Source organism: Trichoderma evansii, assembly GCF_050947405.1.
Source record: "Trichoderma evansii strain SZMC 28006 chromosome Unknown GGI43scaffold_9, whole genome shotgun sequence".
Lineage (NCBI taxonomy): Eukaryota > Fungi > Ascomycota > Sordariomycetes > Hypocreales > Hypocreaceae > Trichoderma > Trichoderma evansii.
Genome location: NW_028145197.1, coordinates 861,329 through 880,917, shown reverse-complemented (window position 1 = coordinate 880,917; position 19,589 = coordinate 861,329). Strand labels below are relative to the sequence as shown.

Here is a 19,589-nt window from a genome sequence, read left to right as displayed (position 1 = left end):
CGTTCCAATGGTATTATACATTTATATATGGCCACTGCTTACGCTGGAATTATTCGCCACACCCAATCAGAAACATCAGAGTTCCTGGACGTTGGTAGAGTCATATATCACATAGGTTATGGTACAATGGAAAAATTACTTAATGTATGAAATGTGATTCATGTCTTAGTTTATATATACCCATTAATCCACTGGCTGTTCAACTCCAACAACTCAATCCAAATCAAAGATACAAATAGCGGATGTGTTGGGTACTTTGCGTACCTATCGTAAAAGATCAGGAGTTGTCTTGCCAGCTGTCAGGGCTTTTGCCCTCAATGTTGCCAACTGTTAATCTGCCTAATCTCAAGAGATCGCTTGCTAAAGTCAGGTGATCAACGTGTACATGTAGTTTTTTCTGAAACTTCTTCAAGCGCCCTACTAAAATCTCTTTTCTCATCATCTTCTTCTTCTACAACTCAGCACACACATTCAACTGCTTGATTAGAGACGATTAATCCCCTCGAACACAGCTTGGGATCAAGGTCATCGTCACATAGCCTTGATCACAAGCTACAGATTCAACATTTGGTCATTTGAAACTTCTCAGCGATGAATACCTGGCGTTGCGTTGTCCTTGGGCATAGCCTTCAAAATGCCTGACACTCTATATCGCGATTGTTTTGAAATACACCTACCACAGAGTTGAGAATAATGAGCGTGTGTCTTTTCTCTCAAAACAAATGTAAGTTCAACCACTCGCCTGTTCCAAGTCTTTGGAACAGCCAAGAGAACAATTTCCAGTGATTCACTCTTCTCACTATTTCTGCTCTAGCCGCGCTTCTTTTTCCGACACTTTCGTTATTTTCACTTCAACATACGCCACAGCAGCTTCTGCGTTCAGAATGTCTCATGCCTACCTTCAAGGCTATCGAAGTTCGAGGTACCTGCCCAGTGTCAACGAAGCATCTTCGGCATGTCCCGAGTATGACTGAAACTGCTCAACTTGAAAAAACTATCTTCACATTGTCCCAAGCACGACTAAAACGGCTCAACGAGTAACTTAACTTCACATTGTCCCGAGCACGAATAAAACGGCTCAACGAGTAACATATCTTCACATTGTCCCGAGCATGACCAAAAAGGCTCAGTAAACTTAATACACCATCTTCAAATCGTCCGGGGTACGACGAAAAAAACCACCTAAAAGTCATTCATTCAAAGTGGTATCACCGAGAATAAAATTTCTTGGCATTAACCCAGCCCCAAGAAAAACACGTCAATCTACGACTCAGTGAATCACAGCAAACTCCAATATGATGAATGCAACATAACCAGCAACCATGAATCTGCCAATCCGCCGAGGAAACCTAGCACCGAACCACACTGTCCCGGCAAATGCGGCTGTCGAAATCCATAAAACGGCCAACTCAAACACCGTCACGTTATCCCCATTCAAAAAGCCCTTTGCGTCTCCCATGACCATGCCGCAGCAGAGAGATAAGAGGACGATGTTGCTACCGGCACAGTTGGCAACGAGAATCCCAGAATATCCACGATGGCCGCGCTTCACGGCAATGAAGTTTCCCGGTAGCGTGATGGCATTGGTGAGGATTACGACGCCGAAGAGTACATCAGAGATGCGGTACCTTTTGATGATTTCGATTGCTGCTTGAGAGAGCACATAGCTGGCGAGGCATATGGCGAGGAGTCCGAAGAACGTGTATAATACGTGATAGCTGAGTCGGTGCTGTCCCACGTTCTGATTGGAGCCATCAGCGAGCAGGCCTGTCGTGCTCCCCACAGATCTTGCATCATTCTCATCACAATCGTCGCCATTGTCATCGCCATCGTTATCAGAGTCCTCTGATGCAGTACGAGCGCTTCGCCGAATTTTCACAGCCACGATCGAGAAGTAAACGACATACCCAATCATCAAAAACCCCGCGCAATTCAGCCAAACCTCTGTTGTCTGAAAATAGATGAGCGGAATCACCACCGTCGTCAAGATAAGAGTCAAAAGGGAATGTATTCGGGAGCTCCTATCGAATTCGACTGCACTTCCCTCTTCATAGCACAGCAGACCGAATGAGAATGCGCCCAGGATGTTGGAGATGGCTGAGCCAATGACGGTGCCCAGAGCCAAGGAAAATTGGACGCGCTCTAGAGACACGACAATAGCCGTAAGCTGGCCATTTTACTGTATGTCAGTAACTGGCTCTGTTCCAAAAAGTATCAGGTACTCGAAACCACTTACTTGTCCCCATCCTGCGACCGCTGTGACGAGCCCAAGCGTCGCTTCAGAAATGCCGGCGCGGCTTGCGATGGTGGCCGTATGAGCGATGAATCTGTCGGCTCCGAATTCGAAGAGGAACAGGGCTGAGATGAATGCGCCGAAATCATAGCCATAATGGATAATACTCATCTTTCATAGCAAAAATAAAGTGGCCGTTTAGATCTCTGTTGTGATTTTGCCGCGTGCCTGGGAAAATACATGTGATATTTGTGCGAACCAACAGTATGCAATTAAAAGAACAGCTGTCCTCTAACCAACAAAAGACTCAGTCAAGAAAGGTCAAAACAGCTTCATGTATCATTCGCGATTTCTTCATGCACGCAGGCATTTGTTCATTCGTTTCATTCATAAGTCATATATAAGCCCATCCGGTCCCAGTTAAGATCCCAAAGTTCCTCACTTAAATTCCATTCCCAAACGCCATGTCCGCCCATCACCACCATATTTACACTCTTAAATCGGCCTTATTTTTGACAATCCACTGGTAGCTCTCATTTCTAAAGTTATCCGCCAGCAGACTGTTCGAGTTTGCAGATTGGAACCACATGAGCTGCTGGTTATCCGCCCACTTGGGCCAGTTAGCGTACTTTGTTACCCCAACGTTTGGATCAAGGTTGTAGATAAAGTTGAAAAAGTATGATCTAGTGCTCGTCATGGCATTGTCGGGCAATATTCCGTAAAACACCTGAATGATATCGGAAGCGTGGAAGGTCCCGAGGAAGGGGGTGCCGTAGTCGTAAGAGGAGAGGTAAGACCAGACGGGCACGCTGGGATTCAGTTTTACGGCGGCAGTGAGCTCCATGCGTCTAGTAAGCGTGAAAACGAGATCACCAAGGAGCGCGGCTGTTCGTTTGAAGCCAGGGTAAAATTCGTTGAAAATACTTGTCCGGAAGGGACTACCGCTAGAAATAGCGGTGTCGTACGTACTGACCAATTGAGTTAACTGGGCATTGGTGGCGTTGGTGAACATGTATGTATTTAGCCAGTTGACAAGGCTCGGGCTGTCGTTTACGTCGGTCTGGAACACAGAGAACAATGTCCCTTCATCCTCCTGATCGCCGATAATCATAGGTACTGGATAATATTTGCCTTGCTCGAAGAGAACATCGGGACTATCCTCAAGGACAACGCCATCTGGGCGAGGGAGATAAGACAGCCCAAGAGAGTTGTAGGAGAAGATGCTTGGTACCGAGTTAACTGCGTTGAGAAATGTGTCGTAAGGAGCTTGACGCAAGCATGCCAAGGTATCCGCCTGTCCGCTGCAGCCAGCCTTATTGACAACGTTGTTATACACGGCTTGTGCTTTTGGAGAGTCGATAGGCTCAGCTGGTGCGGCGGTTCCAGAATTCATAATGGCACCGCGAAATAGAGGCTTGCCATTGTACGTAGCATTGCCGCCGTAAAGAAGCATCTGGTCAAAGACGGACATTGCACCAGCAGACTCGCCCCAGATGGTGACCTTGTCTGGGTCGCCGCCAAAGGCCGCGATATTGTCAGCCACCCATTGAAGGCCCATACGTTGGTCCAAGAGCCCCAAGTTTGCGCTACCATTCTTGAGAATTTCAGCTCCAGGAAGGAAGCCGAAACCTGCAACACGGTAATTAACAGCAACATAGATGATAGGCTGGTTCTGAGCAATGGCAGTAGCGAGGAGACTGGTGCCGTCATAAGTGACTGTGGCGCCAAGCTGAAATCCTCCACCGTATATCCAGAATGCCACTGGCAGCTTGTCACCAGCCTTGGTGCCTGCTGGTCGCTGGACAGAGATATTCAGACAGTCCTCTTGACCAGTGATGGGCTGCAAGAAGGGAAAGTTCAAGAAGCTTCCTAACAGCTTGATCAAAATGTTTGACGAGCCTGTCGAAACAAACATTTGAGGACACGCAGGAGGAAGTGCAGGCGTAGTAAAAGTTCCCAAGTTCTTGGATAGCTTTTGAGGGGGAGCAAGTCTGAGATTGCCCACCGGAGCGTCAGCAAAGGGGATACCGTTAAAGGTATCAATTCCCAAGATGGAGCTGCCGACGATGGTTCCAGAGGCAAGCTGTACGCTAACTGAAGACCGGGCCTCGAGATTCTCGACAGTCTCTGGCGTTGGGGCTGCCACAGCCAAAGAGAAGAAGCCCAAAAGGGCCGGAAGAGCAGTAGACAACTTCATCTTGAAGAGTCAAGGCGTTGCCAAAGAGATGATGGGGAAGGAGACTGGCGACTGGATAGTGTCCAGCTCAGACCCAGAGGACTCGCCATCTTTTATATAGATCAAACACATCCCAATACGGTCATTAAAACCGTAAAAGGTCTCTGCGGGGAATTGTAAGACTAATTCTCAAGAGGCCATCGTGTAGACCCAAAATCCTCTGCAAAACTCTTGGCCCCGGCTGGGTTTCTTCCTTCCGTATGGTTCAATGTGTGGTCGGATAATGAGCATCTCCACCCATCCAGCAACTTTTAGAGACAAAAATGACTTTGGAAATGGGACTATGTCTCTTGGCCGGAGTAATGCGTATCCGCCCGGGTGTTAAACAGAGACTATCACATTGATAAGCAATGGCTGTCCACATATATCTCGCGTGAAAAAGGAATAGTTGCCATGCCACAACGCAAGGAGAGAAGGGCTACACTGCAGCCCATAGACGCAAGACGAGAACGGAGCTGGACACAAAAAGGGCCTTCTTCCTCACTTATGGATGGTCTCGTGCCATATATCTGTGGAGCTTGCATTAAAAGCGCGGCGGCGGTGCATTTTTGTCGACGCTTCGGCCATCTTGCTGATGTCGCAAATTCTTCAAACCCCGCCTCTGACAGCTGCCGGTATTCTCTATTTGTCCTATTGAGCTGCCTAGAAGAGCAAAGAAGCTCCTAGTTAGAGTTGAATTTTCCCCGTGGGGTAAGAAATGCGGGGTGCAGTGCAACACCAGCAGGGGGGTTGGGCATTGGAAGCTTGAGTCGTCGTAGTAGAGCCACGGGGAATTGCAAGCTCTTGGAGCTATTGAGAGCACATGTAAAAAAGAATGGTGTTTAAGGTGATCACAGACACAGACAGGGACATGAATAAAGTTGGAGCCGAGGTCAGTTGTGTACTGGGTGGCACACATAAGTTAGCTCCCATTGCCTATTGTGGGTGCACAGGTCAGCTCAGGCACAAGATGACGGATGCGGCGGGAAATACCTCACGATTCGATTGGACGTCTGATCAGCGCTGAGGCTGGACCTTTGTCTTGGCTGAGCAAATATTATTGGCAGCGTCTGCCATGCAGATGCAGCGACATGGCAATGCTGCAAGCCACCGGCGCTAAAAGAGGGCAGGCCCATTCAGTAACGGCATTGTCTTGCTTTATTATTACGGCAAGACTTTTTCAGTGTCTTGATCAACACATTGCAAGGTTGATAATGGAGGTTGGAGGGCGGAATGGAGAAAGAGAAGAGGCTCTCTAATGCGTGCCTTAGGAAGGAGAAAGTCACATGTTTCACACTGGATACTTGAACTCAGCCAGTCAAATGCAACACTTTACCATAGAGAGCACAATGAGTAAGTATTATCTATATAAAAGATGCAATTCATTAGTAAGAAGACGTGATAATAAATACCTTGTGCGTCCAAAGATAATGTCGTGCAATCTGGACAATCTCCGAGACACCAGCACGCAAAAGAACACATGGCATGATACTTCTTCAGCTCCACACGAGTCGACATAAATCTCAAACATGCATATTCTAGTTTATGCTTGAATATGTAAATCATGATTGATTCACAAGGCATTCTGAATTTCGTATTGAATTGGTAATTAAAAGACTTTTACATCAAACACCTAAATTAGCGCCATAGAGCTCGCTCAACATCTCCATGGTATATTTAATAAACTCGTCGGTAATATCATTACACGCCTATCTTATCAAAAGAATAAAAAACTAAAGTCGTTAAGTGCCCTGCTGGTGAAAATATCGTCTTGATCTTGCCATCATCTTGAAATCTCAACACCGCAGCTGAGCAGACCATGTGAGAAGTCTTTTGTGATTCCGCAGACCAGATTGAATAAAAGTCAAATGCTGTCCTCCTAAAATACCGCCAATCCAGTTTAAAAGGCCTCCCTGGTTCGATCCTGCGCCAAATTGTCTTGGTATATAGTAGCCCCATCCTTTCTAAACATTACATTGAGTCGTAAGTCCTGCCTTTGGTGCCCGATGGCAACGTCCGTGCATTACCAATTACCGCCGCTTTCCCTCCTAAACCACAACGCCGACAAGGTTTCTCTCTTCGCTCAGACACCGCTTCTTTTCTCCCATGGTGGGCTGATCTTCGTCAGATTCTTCGTCCAAGCTACCATCAAACGGTGTAGGAGTTCTCCGCTTCCGCTTGATGTTTGCGCCTCTAGCCCCTTGTTCTGAAAATCTCGACTCGGATCCAGAGCCAGAGCTATCCTCCTCCCACGTCTCCATTTGATTTGAATCGAATGACCCCACAATATCCTCTCCCAAAGCTTTGCCTAGTCGCTCTCGCAATCCCAGGATGGGCCAGATGGGAACGCGGGTAAACTCGACCTTCATTCCCGCAATCAAGCCGTCCTCGTCATAATAGGCGCCAGAGGGGTCGAAAAAACGGTCCAAAAACTGGGCTGTTACATGGCCCGTATAGACCAAGAACTCGCTCGTCTCGTTATCATGCGTTAAAATTCTCATCTTGACGTCTTGAAAGTCGGGCCGACGAGACGTGGGCTTTTGTAGCCCCAAAGATGATTCTCTTGTCAAAGTTCGTATCGGGGGTGTGTAGAAATGCCTCTGTGCCATGGCCAAGAAGATGCCGACAAAATGCGCATCTTTATCAGCATCTGCTGGGATAAGAAGCTTGGCGCGAAGCTGTTGTAGCCGCTGGACAGGGATGTTGGGGTTGTTATCTGGTCCGATGGCTACACGAAAGATGCACTTGCGTATTGATGCAAGCTGGTTCTTCCCAATGTAACACAGCATAGGCAAGTTGGCAGTACAGTGAACAGGCGGGCTTGATGAAGAGCTCACAGGTCGTGCTGGTATTGTTGCAACTGAGCTCTGCGATGATAGGGCCGAAGGATGTGAGGGGAAGTTCCACAGTGCTTGAACACGCACTACATCATGATATGCCTTGTCACCAAAATATATGTTCAGATCCGGGAACAGCTGCCACTTTGCAAACGCTGTCGGCCACAGCGTCATCAGCACGGTCTTGACGGCAGTAGAGGTTGATTTTGGAAACCCTGAAGAAAGCAACAAGATCTCCGTAAGTGCGTCACTCAACTTGGTGATGGTGGGCGACGGTCGCATATGGCCCTGTGTCGGCGGAGAGCCTGGCAGGTTGCATGGTCGCGGAGTTTCGCAAGCTGGCAGCTCACAGAAGCGCACACCTAGCAAACTGGCATGGAGATCTGTCCAACCGATGGGGCGTACAAAGAGCGAGGTCCCAGAGTTCTGACGGAGAATGTCGCGAAGGGAGCCCTTTTGCGGGCGGCGCCTTCGAGCTGCACGCCGCGATGGCAGAGTTCGGCGTGGTGGAGGTGATGAATCGAACTTGGGTTGCTGCGTGGTTGGTGGAGTAGACGCAGGCGACTCTATAACCTTCTCGTCATCTTCTTTGGGGTCGGAAGATGGCGGCATGGAGGGGCTGCTGGTCATATCGTCCACTAGGGCACGCAACTTGGCAACGATGGCGCTATGACGAAACATGAAGCTGTATAGATGCGTTAGCAAGACCGCAGTGAATACAATGTCGCTCTTTTTCTTTCAAGCTCAAAAGGCTCTGAAGCCGCTGACTCCTGAACGAGCATCTCGTGTTCGCGTGATTCACACCTTACCATGCGTCTGTCTGTGAATGGCTGAGGCCCTTCCCCGCGTTAAACGCGACAGAAAAATGCAACAGCCTGCTGCACGTCTATTCCCTGTTGTATGTTCCCCGCAAATGGCTTTTTTTCTCCAAATATTCGGATTTTTTTCCTTCCTTCTTTCTGGAAAAAAAAAAAAAAAAAGAAAAGAAAATGTGCAAGGAATAAATTAGAAATCCCAAGAACGGGAGAAGGGGGGAAACGATGAGAGACCGCAAGTAGTGATATTTTGCGTGTGCAGGGATGATCGAAGATTATAGAAGGGAAACAACAAATCGTGAATGAGAGAAGGGGCAAAAAGGGAGCCGTTTGTGTTTTGTAGGACCCAAATTCGGACCTGAGGAACAACGTGAGACAGCTCTTGATACAGCAAACGCGCCGTGCAGGGCAATTAATTGATTAATAAATATTCACACGTTTGTTGGGCCGCAGGCAAGCGGGCGCGTCGGGCCAGGGAGATCCCAGGCGGCGCGAGCGTAGAGCGAACTCACGTGATCTAGGCAGCCAGATGCTGTGTGGCGGTGCCAGCCGCGTATTTGTGGATTTGTTTGCCTGAGCGCTGTGGCACATGCGGCACGTGTGGCTCGCGCTTACCTCAGCACGGAGAACACGCAGAGCTCGGCGCTAGCCCCACTTGGCGACTCGAGTTGACGACAGCTCCTCCATGGGTCTTGATCTGGCTGTGTCTTAGGAGGAGCCCCGCCAACTGCAGCGCAGACCATCTCGTGCTTCCAACCTCATTCCCAGCAGCTTCTTCCTCCGCGGCACGGCGCCATTGCAGTTCAAGATGCCGGTACGTGCATTGCCTTGTTGACGGAGAGGACTAGACGGCGCTCGTCCTGTCGCAGGTCGCATTGCCGGTGATGCTATTGCCGGCTGCGTGCTTGCCTCGAGCTCTCTCGGTGTCTCCTATAGACTCTCCTCGAATCTTCAACTCTTGCTAATCCGACCTCCAACTGCCAGGCCTACAACTCCGACTTCAACTCCGACCCCAACCCTCCTCGCCTCATCGGCAACTTCCCCCTCCTCCCTCTCCGCACAAAGACCCGCGGTCCCGCCTACGTCCTGCCCTTCCCGTCACCGCCGCTGCCCGCCTACGAGTCTCCCGAGATTGAGAGCGAGAGCTACGACATCCTCGATGAGGTTCTCCGCCTGTTCCGCGCAAACACCTTCTTCCGCAACTTCGAGATCAAGGGCCCCGCCGACCGCCTGCTTGTCTACGGAATCTGGTTCGTGAGCGACTGCCTGACCAAGATCAAGCCCAATGCCATTGCTCGCGATGCCGGCAAGGAGGTCAACAACCTGGCTCTGGATCTCAACTTTGCCATTCCCGGAGACCCAGCATTCCCTCTGAACCAAGTTCGCCTTTCCAACCTTTTCCTACGATTGAAGGATGAAAGAGACTGATACTAAATAACTTTAGATGTACGAGCCTCCTCGGGACAGACAGGACGCAGAGCAGCTCAAGCTGTACATGGCGCAGGTCCGCCAGGAGCTTGCCACCCGGTTACTGGCTAGAGTGTACGAGGAAGACGAGACCAAGCCCAGCAAGTGGTGGTTGAGCTTTACGAAGAGAAAGTTTATGGGCAAGTCGTTGTAGAGGAGTGGAATTTCGTACTTGGAGACATCTAGACCGGGAATACTATTATTATTTTACTGCATCATAAACAGCATTGAACACGCCTGGCTGGAAATTCCGTCATGAAAATAGTTTGCATGCACGCAAAGGGTATTCGAAATTTCTATTCAAACTTAAAACTCTCATATACACACCGTCGTCAACTTCAACTCATTCTGTTTCCCACCTCACTTCTTCACCATAATTATCCAGTCTTTGGCTTCTTCCTATTAAATTTGCCTCTGGCCGTAATATTTCCCTCTGCCGGAATCGCCCTCCATCCCGTAAACACGTAGCCGCTCGCCCCGCCTCTCTCCGTCATGAACGGATGTGTCCGGCCGGGCAAGACCTGCCATCTCCTCGCCCGGCTCGTCTGCACCTGCGCTCCGATCAGCAGCACCGGGTTGATGGGGAACTCGGTGGTGCCCGCCCAATTCTCCAGCTCTACGGCCGTCTTACCCTCCGCCTCGGCTGGAGGATTGGAAACCCAGGCGCCACGTCGGCCAATGCTAAAGCAGTCCGCCAGTTGCGTTAGGGGTTCAATTGTCGGCGAGTAGATGGCGATGGGGGCACCACCTGCGAGCAGAGGGAGCGCATGGCGCAACACTGAGATGGGATCCATGGTGCTTGCTACGGCGAGACCGGAGAAGCCGCCTGCTCGGGTGGCGTCGACGATTTGGCGAGAGCGAGCCCAACGCCGTCGCTTGCGGTGGTAGTTTGCGCGGCGGTTGGTCTTCCAGGAGGCGAGGACGTCGGACTCTACTTCGGGTACTGGCTCGGAGTAGGTAGGGTCGGATTCTGGATCCAGCAGCTGGAGCCAGGATATAGGTAGCAGGTTGGTGAAGAGCGGGTGGTAAGGATAGGGGGGGTTGGGGTCGCTATAGTCGTAGTCAAAGTGGCGGAGGAGAGAGAGGTTGGGTTGTGAGTTGGCGTGAATCAGGGTAATGCTATTTGTGAGAGCATAATGATCATCCAGATCGTCTTTTCGCGGTCGCTTGGATCTGTTTCGCTGGGCCTTGGGAGATGCTGGGGCAGCTGATGGCTCTGCCGCCGCTGCATTTGCTTCATCGCCGGCAGGCTGTATCTTTGGGTTCTCTTCATCTTCGACTGCCTCTTTTGTTGTCTCCTCTCCCTCAACTGGCTCAGCGTGCAGTATTCCCATCCTCTCAGCCATGGCTGCAACCAGTAGGCCGCCTGTGTCATCCACAGCTAGCCATCGTCCGCCATGGGGACCTTGTTCCCCGTCAATCGGCAAGCCGCCAAAGTGAACATCGGCCCAACATCCTAGCAAGCCAATCATTTCTTGTCGCATCTCCATAACTTTGCTTGCGTCTCTCTCGAACAGCATCCAATGTCCAAGCATTGCCACGTCGAGAGGCAGGACAGTAAACCGTCGCATGTATTTTTTCTCCTTGAGCAGCTTATACTTGGCCAGCGAATATGCCGTCTTCTGGTCAATCGCTGTATGCGAGAGCATCAGCTTGGCGATCAATTCCTTGCCCGCCGCCGCACCCTCCTTCTTCAGCTGATCGATCTCGGCCATTGTGAGCGTTTGGCGTGCAGATTCGTCAATCACCTCGCGGGTCGATCGCGCGACAACTTTGCCGCTTTCGTCAACAAGCATGAGCTCCTCTCCATTTGCCGGCTCGATGACCTCGTCTGCATCGGCGGACTCGGTTGCGGTCACGTCCGCGAGCTTATCAGCATTGAGCTCTGTGCCGGGAACGACGCGGAGTCGAGGAAAGCTTTCGCCCTCGAGCTTATCTTGAATCTCATAGGTGAGATGGAACGGTCGTTCGATTAGAAGATTACTCGGGAATGAGCCGTATTTGCCTAGAGATATAGTTCTGCAGATCCAGTCAGATCGATCAGAGGCCATCAAGAAAGAAAAAAACAGAAGGGAGAGAGGCTCACGTATTGGGGACAACCTGAAGGACTCGCGTCGTTTCACTTGGCAATCTAATTGCAACCCATCCATTGGGCTGCACTGTATTTCTGGACATTTCGGCAAGGCTGAAGAACAAGCTCTCGGTCTTGTCGAGATTTTGTGTCGGCAGAAAAAAAAAATAATTGAAGCGCCGACTTGGCCTCGGTGAGCCCCGCGTCCACTAACGGCCCCACCATGGCGCATATCGACTCACCGAGGTGGGTCAACCGCTTTGATGCGTTGACACGTTATCATTGGATATTTTATATCAATCTTGTTCATTTTAAGCAACGCGTGTATGAACGCCTATTTTTACTTGTCGATCAAACAGCTATAAAACAAATTATGATATGGAAAACAAGTTGCTGAAGCAGGTTTGAGCGTATTGCATATCAAATGTGGAGAGCCTTTGAGATTACGTTAGAATATTGTTAAAAAGCTGCATCCTGATTTCAAGGCTTCTGTCTCATAAACAGCTATTTGCTTGTCGCCTTACTGTCGAAAACCATCCATCGTGCGCCTTACTGTCGAAAACCATCCATCGTGCCAAAAGACCCAAAGTTCCTCGTTCTCTTAGGGTAGTCAATATAGCTAAGGAGCGACTTGTTCTTTTGCTGTCTTAAGATCCAACGTCATATTAAAGACGTTATGTAGAAGCAGATGATGCATAGTAGTTTGTGTTCAAATCGATTATAAAATTGTCATTCCAAAGGTCAACTGTTACAGCAATGAGAAATATAGCCCGAATCCTTCATTACCGGGGGAATAGACTCAAATTATTTAGTAGCGGAGATAAACTTCAAACTTCCATGTCCTCAAATACAACTCCTTGACAGAATCCAGTATATTGCTTGATATTTTGGTAATACTGGAATGAAAATATTTCGTGGTCAATAACATACTTGTGTGCAGCTTGCTTCTTCCTAGAATCTGCCTCATAAGTTATAACATGTTGAGATATATCCAAATATTATAAATCTCGTATCAGAGCTGTATCGGCAACAATGACTATTAATCCATATCAGCGTCGCTTAATTCTCAGCTTTATAAAGAAACGGCTATGATAGAATCATAAAACTGTTGTGAGATGAGGCGGCAGGAAGTCTAGACAGGCCCCATTTAGCCGACGAGATAATTCTGGCTCCCGTGTCAGTCGCCCTGCTAAGATAGCCCCAAATTTACGATGCGGTGAAAGGAAAATACGATTCCAAAAGGGTTTGCCTAAGGAATTATTATCGCGAGATGGAGAATATTAGAGCGACGGAATATGATATACAAGGGCCATCTGACAAAGTCATACATGGCTTGATGACCAACAAGCAGTAGTCGCTATCAAGCTGAGAGTCTCGGCTTATGAAAGCCGACGGGAGAATGAGGCAGAGCTTCTAGACGTGCCACGAGATCAAATCAGGCAATCTCAAAATACTTAGCGTTTATATCGCATCCTTGCGCCGTTCAGCTACAGTTAAAGTAACTCATCCATGAAAGGCGGCATTGCAGCTGACGATAAAATAGTCGACCTCAAAACGTGGCCGACTGGACGAATAGCCTCTCTTTGGCTATGATCAAGGCGAACTACTGGTGTGGCGCATTTCATGCATGTGGTCTGTCGTAGCCGGTCGTCAATGGCTGGTCGCTTCGTGCCGATCACGTTCGAGCCAAGGCTGTCTAGCAACATCCCGAAGAATGGAGACCTACAACACCTCTTTGCAATGACTGCATAGTATGGTGGTATTATAAGGCTTCACTAATTTAGCCAGCCGGCTGATACTAGTTTCATCGGTGCAGTCCGGGGCCCCAGAGTTACGGCCTGTTTCTGGGGCTGAAAGAGCTGGAGATCTGGGGAAGACATGTTTGGAGTCATTGGAAAGAAGCCGACGGAAGCTTTCAAAGATGGATGGAAAGCGAGTCAGCCACTGGTAAACTAAATAGCCGAACGCCTCTTGGAACCAACAGCCGTTTGGTAGTAGTCTACCTAGTACCTAGGTAGTAGGTATGGAGTACATGGGTACTTCTCACAGGACAAGTCCAGAGATTGGCGGCTGCACGTGATAGGTGTGGTAGATCTGCGAGTGGAAAGTCCAGTACCTCAGTACGGTAGCTATGACCTCAGGCACCAAAGATTATTCTCTGCTTGAAATCGGGAGATTTTCATCTTGCGCTGTAGCATCTCATCCATCCATCCATCTATGTACGACTACTTCTACTGCTCCTCAAGTATGTCGATTCCCGGGATGAAAGGGGTGTGTAGGCTTGACCATGCTACTCAATTTCTCCGCACGCAACTAATATGCTTATGCTTAGCCAATTGACGGTCCCTGCGAGGATAATGTAGGCACCAACTTGGGGGCCACATGCGGCTACAGCGCCACGGTATTAGATGTGGGAGCGCAAATGCAGATGCTACCAGCTCATAAGCAGCGTTTAATACCCCACGAACGGTGAGGGGAACCGATTCCTCTGGTCTCTGTTTGCAATGGAAAATTCCAAGGCTTCTAGCGCCAGCAGATCGCGACGCTGCAATGCTGCGTACTCTCCGCACAGATTATACAGACAGTGAACGATTATAATACGACGTCGAAGCAGTCTTTGTGATTGAGCCACAGTGATGATATTTAGGGATATATGGGGAATTTCTAGGGGCCATGTCCTTCGGCCAACAGTTGCCGTCATCATTGCGACTCACCATCGGCCCATCTTGTCCTCCTCGTGCTCAGCGCGTAATTACCAGGATTTCGGGGCAGCTTTGCCTCGAGATCCAGCATCCCCAGGCTGCTAGGCCTCGCTTCAAGCCAATGACCAGCCGCTCTGGTTTCCCCGCCTCCTTCAACCCCAGCAAACCCAGACACCTCCACCTCCGAGACCCGTCTTTTCTCCAGAGTTGCTAAAGACGGGTGGTCGGCTGTTGTGCGCGTACAGATCACTACCGTCTCTACGCATGCTAGCAGTGAGCTCGGGAGAGATTCGACCGCTATTCTCGCGGAGAAATTCTCGCTAACAGCCGAACAACGCCACAGAGTAAGCGGACAGTCTCTCCTTTATCCTATCGTGTGCGAATAGTACAGCAGCCACCAGCCACACTTTAAAAAAAGACGCGAAAGAACCCACAGGTATGAGGCATCTGGCAGCTCGTTGGAGGAGCCATTTTGCCGTCGGGAGTTTTTAGGGCGGCGAGGCTAGTACTAACGCGGCGGTTGAGGCCGGTAATGGGCCGGATGATCATGTCCACATTTTACCAGGGACAGCAGCGTTGCAATGCGATGTACATGGACTCACTGTCCAAGAAGTTGTCCTTTACGAGTCAAAGAAACCCTAGCTAGTGATGTGAGGGGCTGGTCAACCGAATTGAGTCAAAAGGGTCGCATTCCCAGCGCGAGAGCGCAGTTTTGATCGAGAGAGTCTCTGCATCAATTTCATCTTTTTTTTTTTTCTCTTTACCGCCTCTCTCACTGGGTCGGATCCTCCAGATTGGAGTCTATCACCATGGGCGCCTCATTTTTCAAAGCCCGGACGCTCAAGTCTAACGACAAAAGCCGTACAAGAGCTTCGGAGCTCACTCTCAGAGAATCAATCTTTCCTATCGCCCTTGTTACCGTCCTGTTTTTCCTCTGGGGATTCAGTTACGGCCTGCTCGATACATTGAACAAGCATTTTCAGAACACACTCCATATCGATCAAGCACGTTCTTCTGGTCTTCAGGCCGCTTACTTTGGGTGAGTTTCTTTTTCTCATCGCGCAAATACATATATTCAATTGCGCCGCGCTTAATCATATTTAGGAAATTGGCTAACATTGAGTCTCTTCAGCGCGTATCCATTGGCTTCGCTCGGTCATGCGGCTTGGATTCTTCGCCACTATGGCTACAGAGCCGTCTTTATCTGGGGTCTCTTCCTTTATGCTGTAGGCGCTGCTATCGCCATCCCTTGCATCAAGGCGAAATCATTTGGAGGATTTTGCGCCTCGATTTTCATCATTGGCAATGGCCTTGGCTCCCTCGAAACTGCCGCCAATCCTTTCATCACAGGTACGTACCGTCACGATTCCTATACCAATTATGCTTAAACTTATCCCTCTCAATCTTCAACCCCTGTTAACTTAATATTTCCCTAGTTTGCGGCCCACCGAAGTATTCTGAGCTGCGAATCAACATCTCCCAAGCTTTTAACGGAATCGGTACCGTCATTGCCCCAGTTCTTGGCTCGTACGTTTTCTTCAACTTCAGCGACGAGAAGGCTCTCCAAAACGTACAATGGGTTTACCTGGCAATTGTTGTCTTTGTTCTTCTCTTGGCAACCCTGTTCTTCTTGGCTAATATCCCTGAAATCACAAATGCTGGTAAGTATCTTGTTGTAATAAACACTCTTAGCACAGCTTGCTAATGACAATTTTACTTGTAGATATGGAATTCCAAGCCCAAGAAGCCCACGGCAGCTCAGACGATCAACCAATCTGGAAGCAATACAGACTCTTCCACGCTGCCCTTGCCCAGTTTTGTTATACTGGTTCTCAAGTTGCAATTGCCAGTGGTTTCATCAACTATGCTGTAGCGGTTCGACCAGGAACCTCAAGCAGTCTCGGTTCTAAGCTGTTCGCTGGTGCTCAAGCTGCTTTCGCTATTGGCCGATTCTCAGGAAGTGGTATCATGCGTTTTGTGAAACCACGATGGGTGTTCTTTATCTTTATCAGCATGTGCATCATCTTCATCTGCCCGGCCATTACCCAAGGTGGAAATACCGGTATTGCCATGCTCTACGTCGTTCTCTTCTTCGAGTCTGTCTGCTTCCCTACCATCGTTGCTCTCGGAATGCGTGGCCTGGGCAGACACACTAAGCGTGGCAGTGGTTTTATTGTCGGCGGTGTTGTCGGTGGTGCGTGTGTCCCGCCTTTGACCTTTGTAGCAGCAGAGAGACAGGGCAATGGCATCAGCATGGTCGTTCCTCTCGCTTTCTTCGTCATCGCTTGGTCATACGCCTTCTGCGTCAACTTTGTGCCTGCCTACCGCGATGTTGTCGATGCCTTCAGCGAGACTGATGTTGGCACCCAGGGCCAGACGCACGATGAGGAGATTGCAGAGAAGATTGATCACGAGAAGCCCGTAGTCACTAACGTTCAGTAAAGGAATGTTGGATATGGATTGATGAAGATAGTTTTGTCTTTTTGGTTATTTTGGTGGGTGGATTTTTATTGGATACCAGTATTGCCGCATGTTTCTCTTCATATTATGCATATAATGATTCTATGGCAAATATACAACATTGATACTTATTTAATGATGTCCAAATTACTCTGTGTCCACTTTATTTTCCCCCTTCTTGTCTACTTGACACTCTACTTAACACCACGCTTCGTTGTATACCTATATATAACAAGCTAAACAGACTATACCCCCCAATATATAAATCGAAGCCCAAGACACACACATTATACTTATGTACCGTTTCTTCTCCTGCCTCCTCTCGTACTCCTCTCCACGTGGCCCCTCAAGACTTTCCTTGTCTCGACCAAGCTTCTCTTCTGCTTGCTCTTCGCCTTGCCCAGCGTCATCAAGAAGTTCTTCTTGCGCTGCTTCTCCTTGTTGCTCGTGCTCTTTCCAGCGGCCTCCTTCTTGGACTTGCGGATGGCCGTCGTGCTCTTGTGCTCCTCGCGCTCGGGTTTGCCCTCCTTGGCGAGCGCGACCTTTTCCTCCTTGGTCAGCTTGCGGAGGCGGATGGGCGCCTCGATGTTCTCGGCGGTGAGGCCGTCGTCGATGTGGCCGTCTGGGTTTTGGTTCTGCTGTTTGCGGGATTTGCCGCCCATGGCTTTTTGGATGGATGAGGTGGCGCGGAGCTCTTGCAGCTTGGCGAGATCGGCGGGGGTGAGGATTGTGGTGGTGGCGAGTTTGGTCATGCGTTCGAGCTCGGCGGCGGCGTCTGTTGCGTTTTCTTTGTCTTCATCATCGCCGTCTCCTTTTCGCTTCTTGGGGGCGGGTTCATCCTCGTCTGAGGAGTGATCAACGTTGATCCATTCTCCGGAATCGCTGCTGTCCTCGGAACCAACTTCCCACTCGTCAGAGTTGAAACCATCTTCAGGATCCTTCTCGTCACCAGAGACATCACTTCCATCTCCCTTTTCAGCACGCTTCCTCTCTCGCTGCTCCTCCTTCCACTTAGCAAGGAGATCCAGGCCCTCGATGCCGCCGACTTCTTCCTCTCCGAATTTGCGCTGCTTCATCGCTCCGGAACTGATGCCCATGGTGGCTTCCTTACCACGGTCTCTCCTCTTGAGCATGTCTGCGCCGACTTCTCGGTACAGTGACAAGAGACCCTTGGCGGCCATCATGACACCCTTATCTTTACTCTTGCGGTACTGAACCAAATCCTGCAGCAGCGTTTCCGTCATGGCAAGAGACTGTCTGGAGCAAACTTCACGAATAGCATTTAGACCAACCGCGGCGACTTCTGAGGCTGACGCTTCTGAGACGAACTCATTTGCAATCTTTTGGATCAGGGGTTCCAGAGCATCAGGAGGCACCAAGTTGTGGACACCTTGTGCTAGAGATGCCAGGATTGAAGTCACGGACTGTTGCTTGGGTGTAAGGTATTTGATGAACCACGAGTAGAGCGGCACGATAGTAAGCTTGTGTAGACCAACCAATCTGGTGACCAGCTGCAAGATAAGCAACTTTGTATCCAGAGAGAGCTTGTTCTTAGTACCCTGCAGGTGCTTTGTGAATAATTCTTCGGCAAAGTCCTGAGGGTCGTGCAGCAGATGCAGGGCGGAAAAGTTGAGCGGGTGGGGTCTCGACTTTTTCTTTTCCTGTCTCTTGACCTTGTCGACTGCCTTTTTATATGCCTGGTTCTGCTTCTTTGATTTTTTGTTGATGGTGATTTGATGCCTCACTTTGGCCAGATCAATCTCTTCGTCACTGCTTTCGTCCTCGAGCTCTTCACGCTCCTTGTCACCACCCAGGAAAAATCGTACAGCTCCGACAATGACCTTCTCGTTGTCGGCCAAACAAGCCTCTTTCATGATATCGACCGGTTTAGCATCTGTCCAGATCTGTCGCTTCCACAGCTCGCGCGTCAACTTGATAGCCCAAATGGCCCTCGGCGAAGAGCGATCGGCTGTGATGAGGTTGTAAAGCACCGCCTGAATAGTTCGGTTCAGCGGGTGGTTTGTAGACTTGGAGTTCGAGTTTCGCAGGTCGTTGAGGATCTTCTGGAAGAGCATCGCTCGCATGGACTTGCTTCGCGAGGACACGAGGATCGGGAACAGCGTTGTCAGTAGAGCAGTTGAGTCGATGACCTCTTTTCGTCGCAGCAGCACCAGACTTCCGACGACCTTGTCTCTCAGCTCAGGGTGTAGAGTCTCATGGTTCTGAGAAACAATGGCCTTCAGATCGTCCTGGAATGTGCTTGTCTCTTCGGGATAGCAGTCGGCAACGTGCGCAATGAGGTCGATCATGTTATGGAAAGACTCGACCGAATTGGCAGTGGCCGTCGTCGGCGACATGAAGAAGACCTCGCGCTGGGCTTCATATTGTTCCCATTGCTTCATGAAATCATCCTTGTAGGACCTAAGAGAATGTGAGCGACAGCCCGCACTAAAGATGGGCAGATAGTGACGAAGAGCTTACTTTGGGTCTCGTCGGATTTTGTACTGAAGACTCGCGCTGTGACAAATTATTAGTATAATGAGATACTGGAAGTGCATATGAATGCAATTGAACCTACAAATCAGCATCGATCTTCTCGAGCGCGGCGACCTTTCGTTTCACCATTTTTGCAACTGCTGGGATGCAAAAGGTGCGATTTCTGGTTTATGGAATTTGGGTTTCGCCTTTGGCGGAATCGATATGTCGAAGAAATTTTGGCTATCAGCGCAAGCTGATAAGATAAGGATAAGCTAGCTCGGCGCCAAGTTTTTGGTGGCGCAGGGGCATTT

General features: G+C 49.5%; 7 protein-coding genes across 7 annotated transcripts; 2 read left to right on the top strand and 5 right to left on the bottom strand.

The window, feature by feature from the left end:
* Nucleotides 1-856: 856 nt before the first annotated feature.
* Nucleotides 857-2,562, bottom strand: GGI43DRAFT_373934 (Ca2+ transporter). The gene is made up of 2 exons (XM_083202579.1): nucleotides 2,237-2,562; nucleotides 857-2,167 (listed from the first exon to the last, which is right to left on the bottom strand). Exons 1-2 carry the CDS (start codon nucleotides 2,402-2,404, stop codon nucleotides 1,271-1,273), a joined length of 1,065 nt encoding a protein of 354 aa, XP_083060994.1. The 5' UTR covers nucleotides 2,405-2,562; the 3' UTR covers nucleotides 857-1,270.
* Nucleotides 2,563-4,711, bottom strand: GGI43DRAFT_373941 (Alpha/Beta hydrolase protein). The gene has a single exon (XM_083202580.1). It carries the CDS (start codon nucleotides 4,428-4,430, stop codon nucleotides 2,721-2,723), a length of 1,710 nt encoding a protein of 569 aa, XP_083060993.1. The 5' UTR covers nucleotides 4,431-4,711; the 3' UTR covers nucleotides 2,563-2,720.
* A 1,365-nt stretch (nucleotides 4,712-6,076) lies between these two features.
* GGI43DRAFT_373979 (uncharacterized protein) lies at nucleotides 6,077-8,243 on the bottom strand. The gene has a single exon (XM_083202581.1). It carries the CDS (start codon nucleotides 7,964-7,966, stop codon nucleotides 6,497-6,499), a length of 1,470 nt encoding a protein of 489 aa, XP_083060992.1. The 5' UTR covers nucleotides 7,967-8,243; the 3' UTR covers nucleotides 6,077-6,496.
* Nucleotides 8,244-8,908: 665 nt separating this feature from the next.
* GGI43DRAFT_383633 (actin-related protein 2/3 complex subunit 3) lies at nucleotides 8,909-9,721 on the top strand (the record flags this gene model as incomplete). Its single annotated transcript, XM_083203414.1, has 3 exons — nucleotides 8,909-8,914; nucleotides 9,085-9,480; nucleotides 9,545-9,721. 3 exons carry the CDS (start codon nucleotides 8,909-8,911, stop codon nucleotides 9,719-9,721), a joined length of 579 nt encoding a protein of 192 aa, XP_083060991.1.
* Nucleotides 9,722-9,944: 223 nt separating this feature from the next.
* Nucleotides 9,945-11,742, bottom strand: GGI43DRAFT_383632 (Gcd10p family-domain-containing protein; the record flags this gene model as incomplete). The annotated part of the gene is made up of 2 exons (XM_083203413.1): nucleotides 9,945-11,586; nucleotides 11,654-11,742. 2 exons carry the CDS (start codon nucleotides 11,740-11,742, stop codon nucleotides 9,945-9,947), a joined length of 1,731 nt encoding a protein of 576 aa, XP_083060990.1.
* Nucleotides 11,743-14,746: 3,004 nt separating this feature from the next.
* GGI43DRAFT_373862 (major facilitator superfamily domain-containing protein) lies at nucleotides 14,747-16,938 on the top strand. The gene is made up of 4 exons (XM_083202578.1): nucleotides 14,747-15,379; nucleotides 15,473-15,690; nucleotides 15,777-16,001; nucleotides 16,064-16,938. Exons 1-4 carry the CDS (start codon nucleotides 15,150-15,152, stop codon nucleotides 16,780-16,782), a joined length of 1,392 nt encoding a protein of 463 aa, XP_083060989.1. The 5' UTR covers nucleotides 14,747-15,149; the 3' UTR covers nucleotides 16,783-16,938.
* Nucleotides 16,922-19,550, bottom strand: GGI43DRAFT_404534 (SDA1-domain-containing protein). The gene is made up of 3 exons (XM_083205940.1): nucleotides 19,379-19,550; nucleotides 19,282-19,317; nucleotides 16,922-19,221 (listed from the first exon to the last, which is right to left on the bottom strand). Exons 1-3 carry the CDS (start codon nucleotides 19,423-19,425, stop codon nucleotides 17,094-17,096), a joined length of 2,211 nt encoding a protein of 736 aa, XP_083060988.1. The 5' UTR covers nucleotides 19,426-19,550; the 3' UTR covers nucleotides 16,922-17,093.
* Between the last annotated feature and the right edge of the window lie 39 nt (nucleotides 19,551-19,589).

What these genes read in the sequence shown, in the direction of transcription:
- GGI43DRAFT_373934 (XM_083202579.1), bottom strand. Translation starts at nt 2,404, where the DNA reads ATGAGTATTATCCATTATGGCTATGATTTCGGCGCATTCATCTCAGCC. An exon ending in CGGTCGCAGGATGGGGACAA is followed by an intron (nt 2,168 to 2,236) that starts GTAAGTGGTTTC and finishes TAAAATGGCCAG; the next exon opens with CTTACGGCTATTGTCGTGTC.
- GGI43DRAFT_373862 (XM_083202578.1), top strand. Translation starts at nt 15,150, where the DNA reads ATGGGCGCCTCATTTTTCAAAGCCCGGACGCTCAAGTCTAACGACAAA. An exon ending in CTTCAGGCCGCTTACTTTGG is followed by an intron (nt 15,380 to 15,472) that starts GTGAGTTTCTTT and finishes GAGTCTCTTCAG; the next exon opens with CGCGTATCCATTGGCTTCGC. An exon ending in CCCTGAAATCACAAATGCTG is followed by an intron (nt 16,002 to 16,063) that starts GTAAGTATCTTG and finishes TTTTACTTGTAG; the next exon opens with ATATGGAATTCCAAGCCCAA.
- GGI43DRAFT_373941 (XM_083202580.1), bottom strand. Translation starts at nt 4,430, where the DNA reads ATGAAGTTGTCTACTGCTCTTCCGGCCCTTTTGGGCTTCTTCTCTTTG.
- GGI43DRAFT_404534 (XM_083205940.1), bottom strand. Translation starts at nt 19,425, where the DNA reads ATGGTGAAACGAAAGGTCGCCGCGCTCGAGAAGATCGATGCTGATTT. An exon ending in GAGAAGATCGATGCTGATTT is followed by an intron (nt 19,318 to 19,378) that starts GTAGGTTCAATT and finishes AATTTGTCACAG; the next exon opens with CGCGAGTCTTCAGTACAAAA. An exon ending in AAAATCCGACGAGACCCAAA is followed by an intron (nt 19,222 to 19,281) that starts GTAAGCTCTTCG and finishes ACATTCTCTTAG; the next exon opens with GTCCTACAAGGATGATTTCA.
- GGI43DRAFT_373979 (XM_083202581.1), bottom strand. Translation starts at nt 7,966, where the DNA reads ATGTTTCGTCATAGCGCCATCGTTGCCAAGTTGCGTGCCCTAGTGGAC.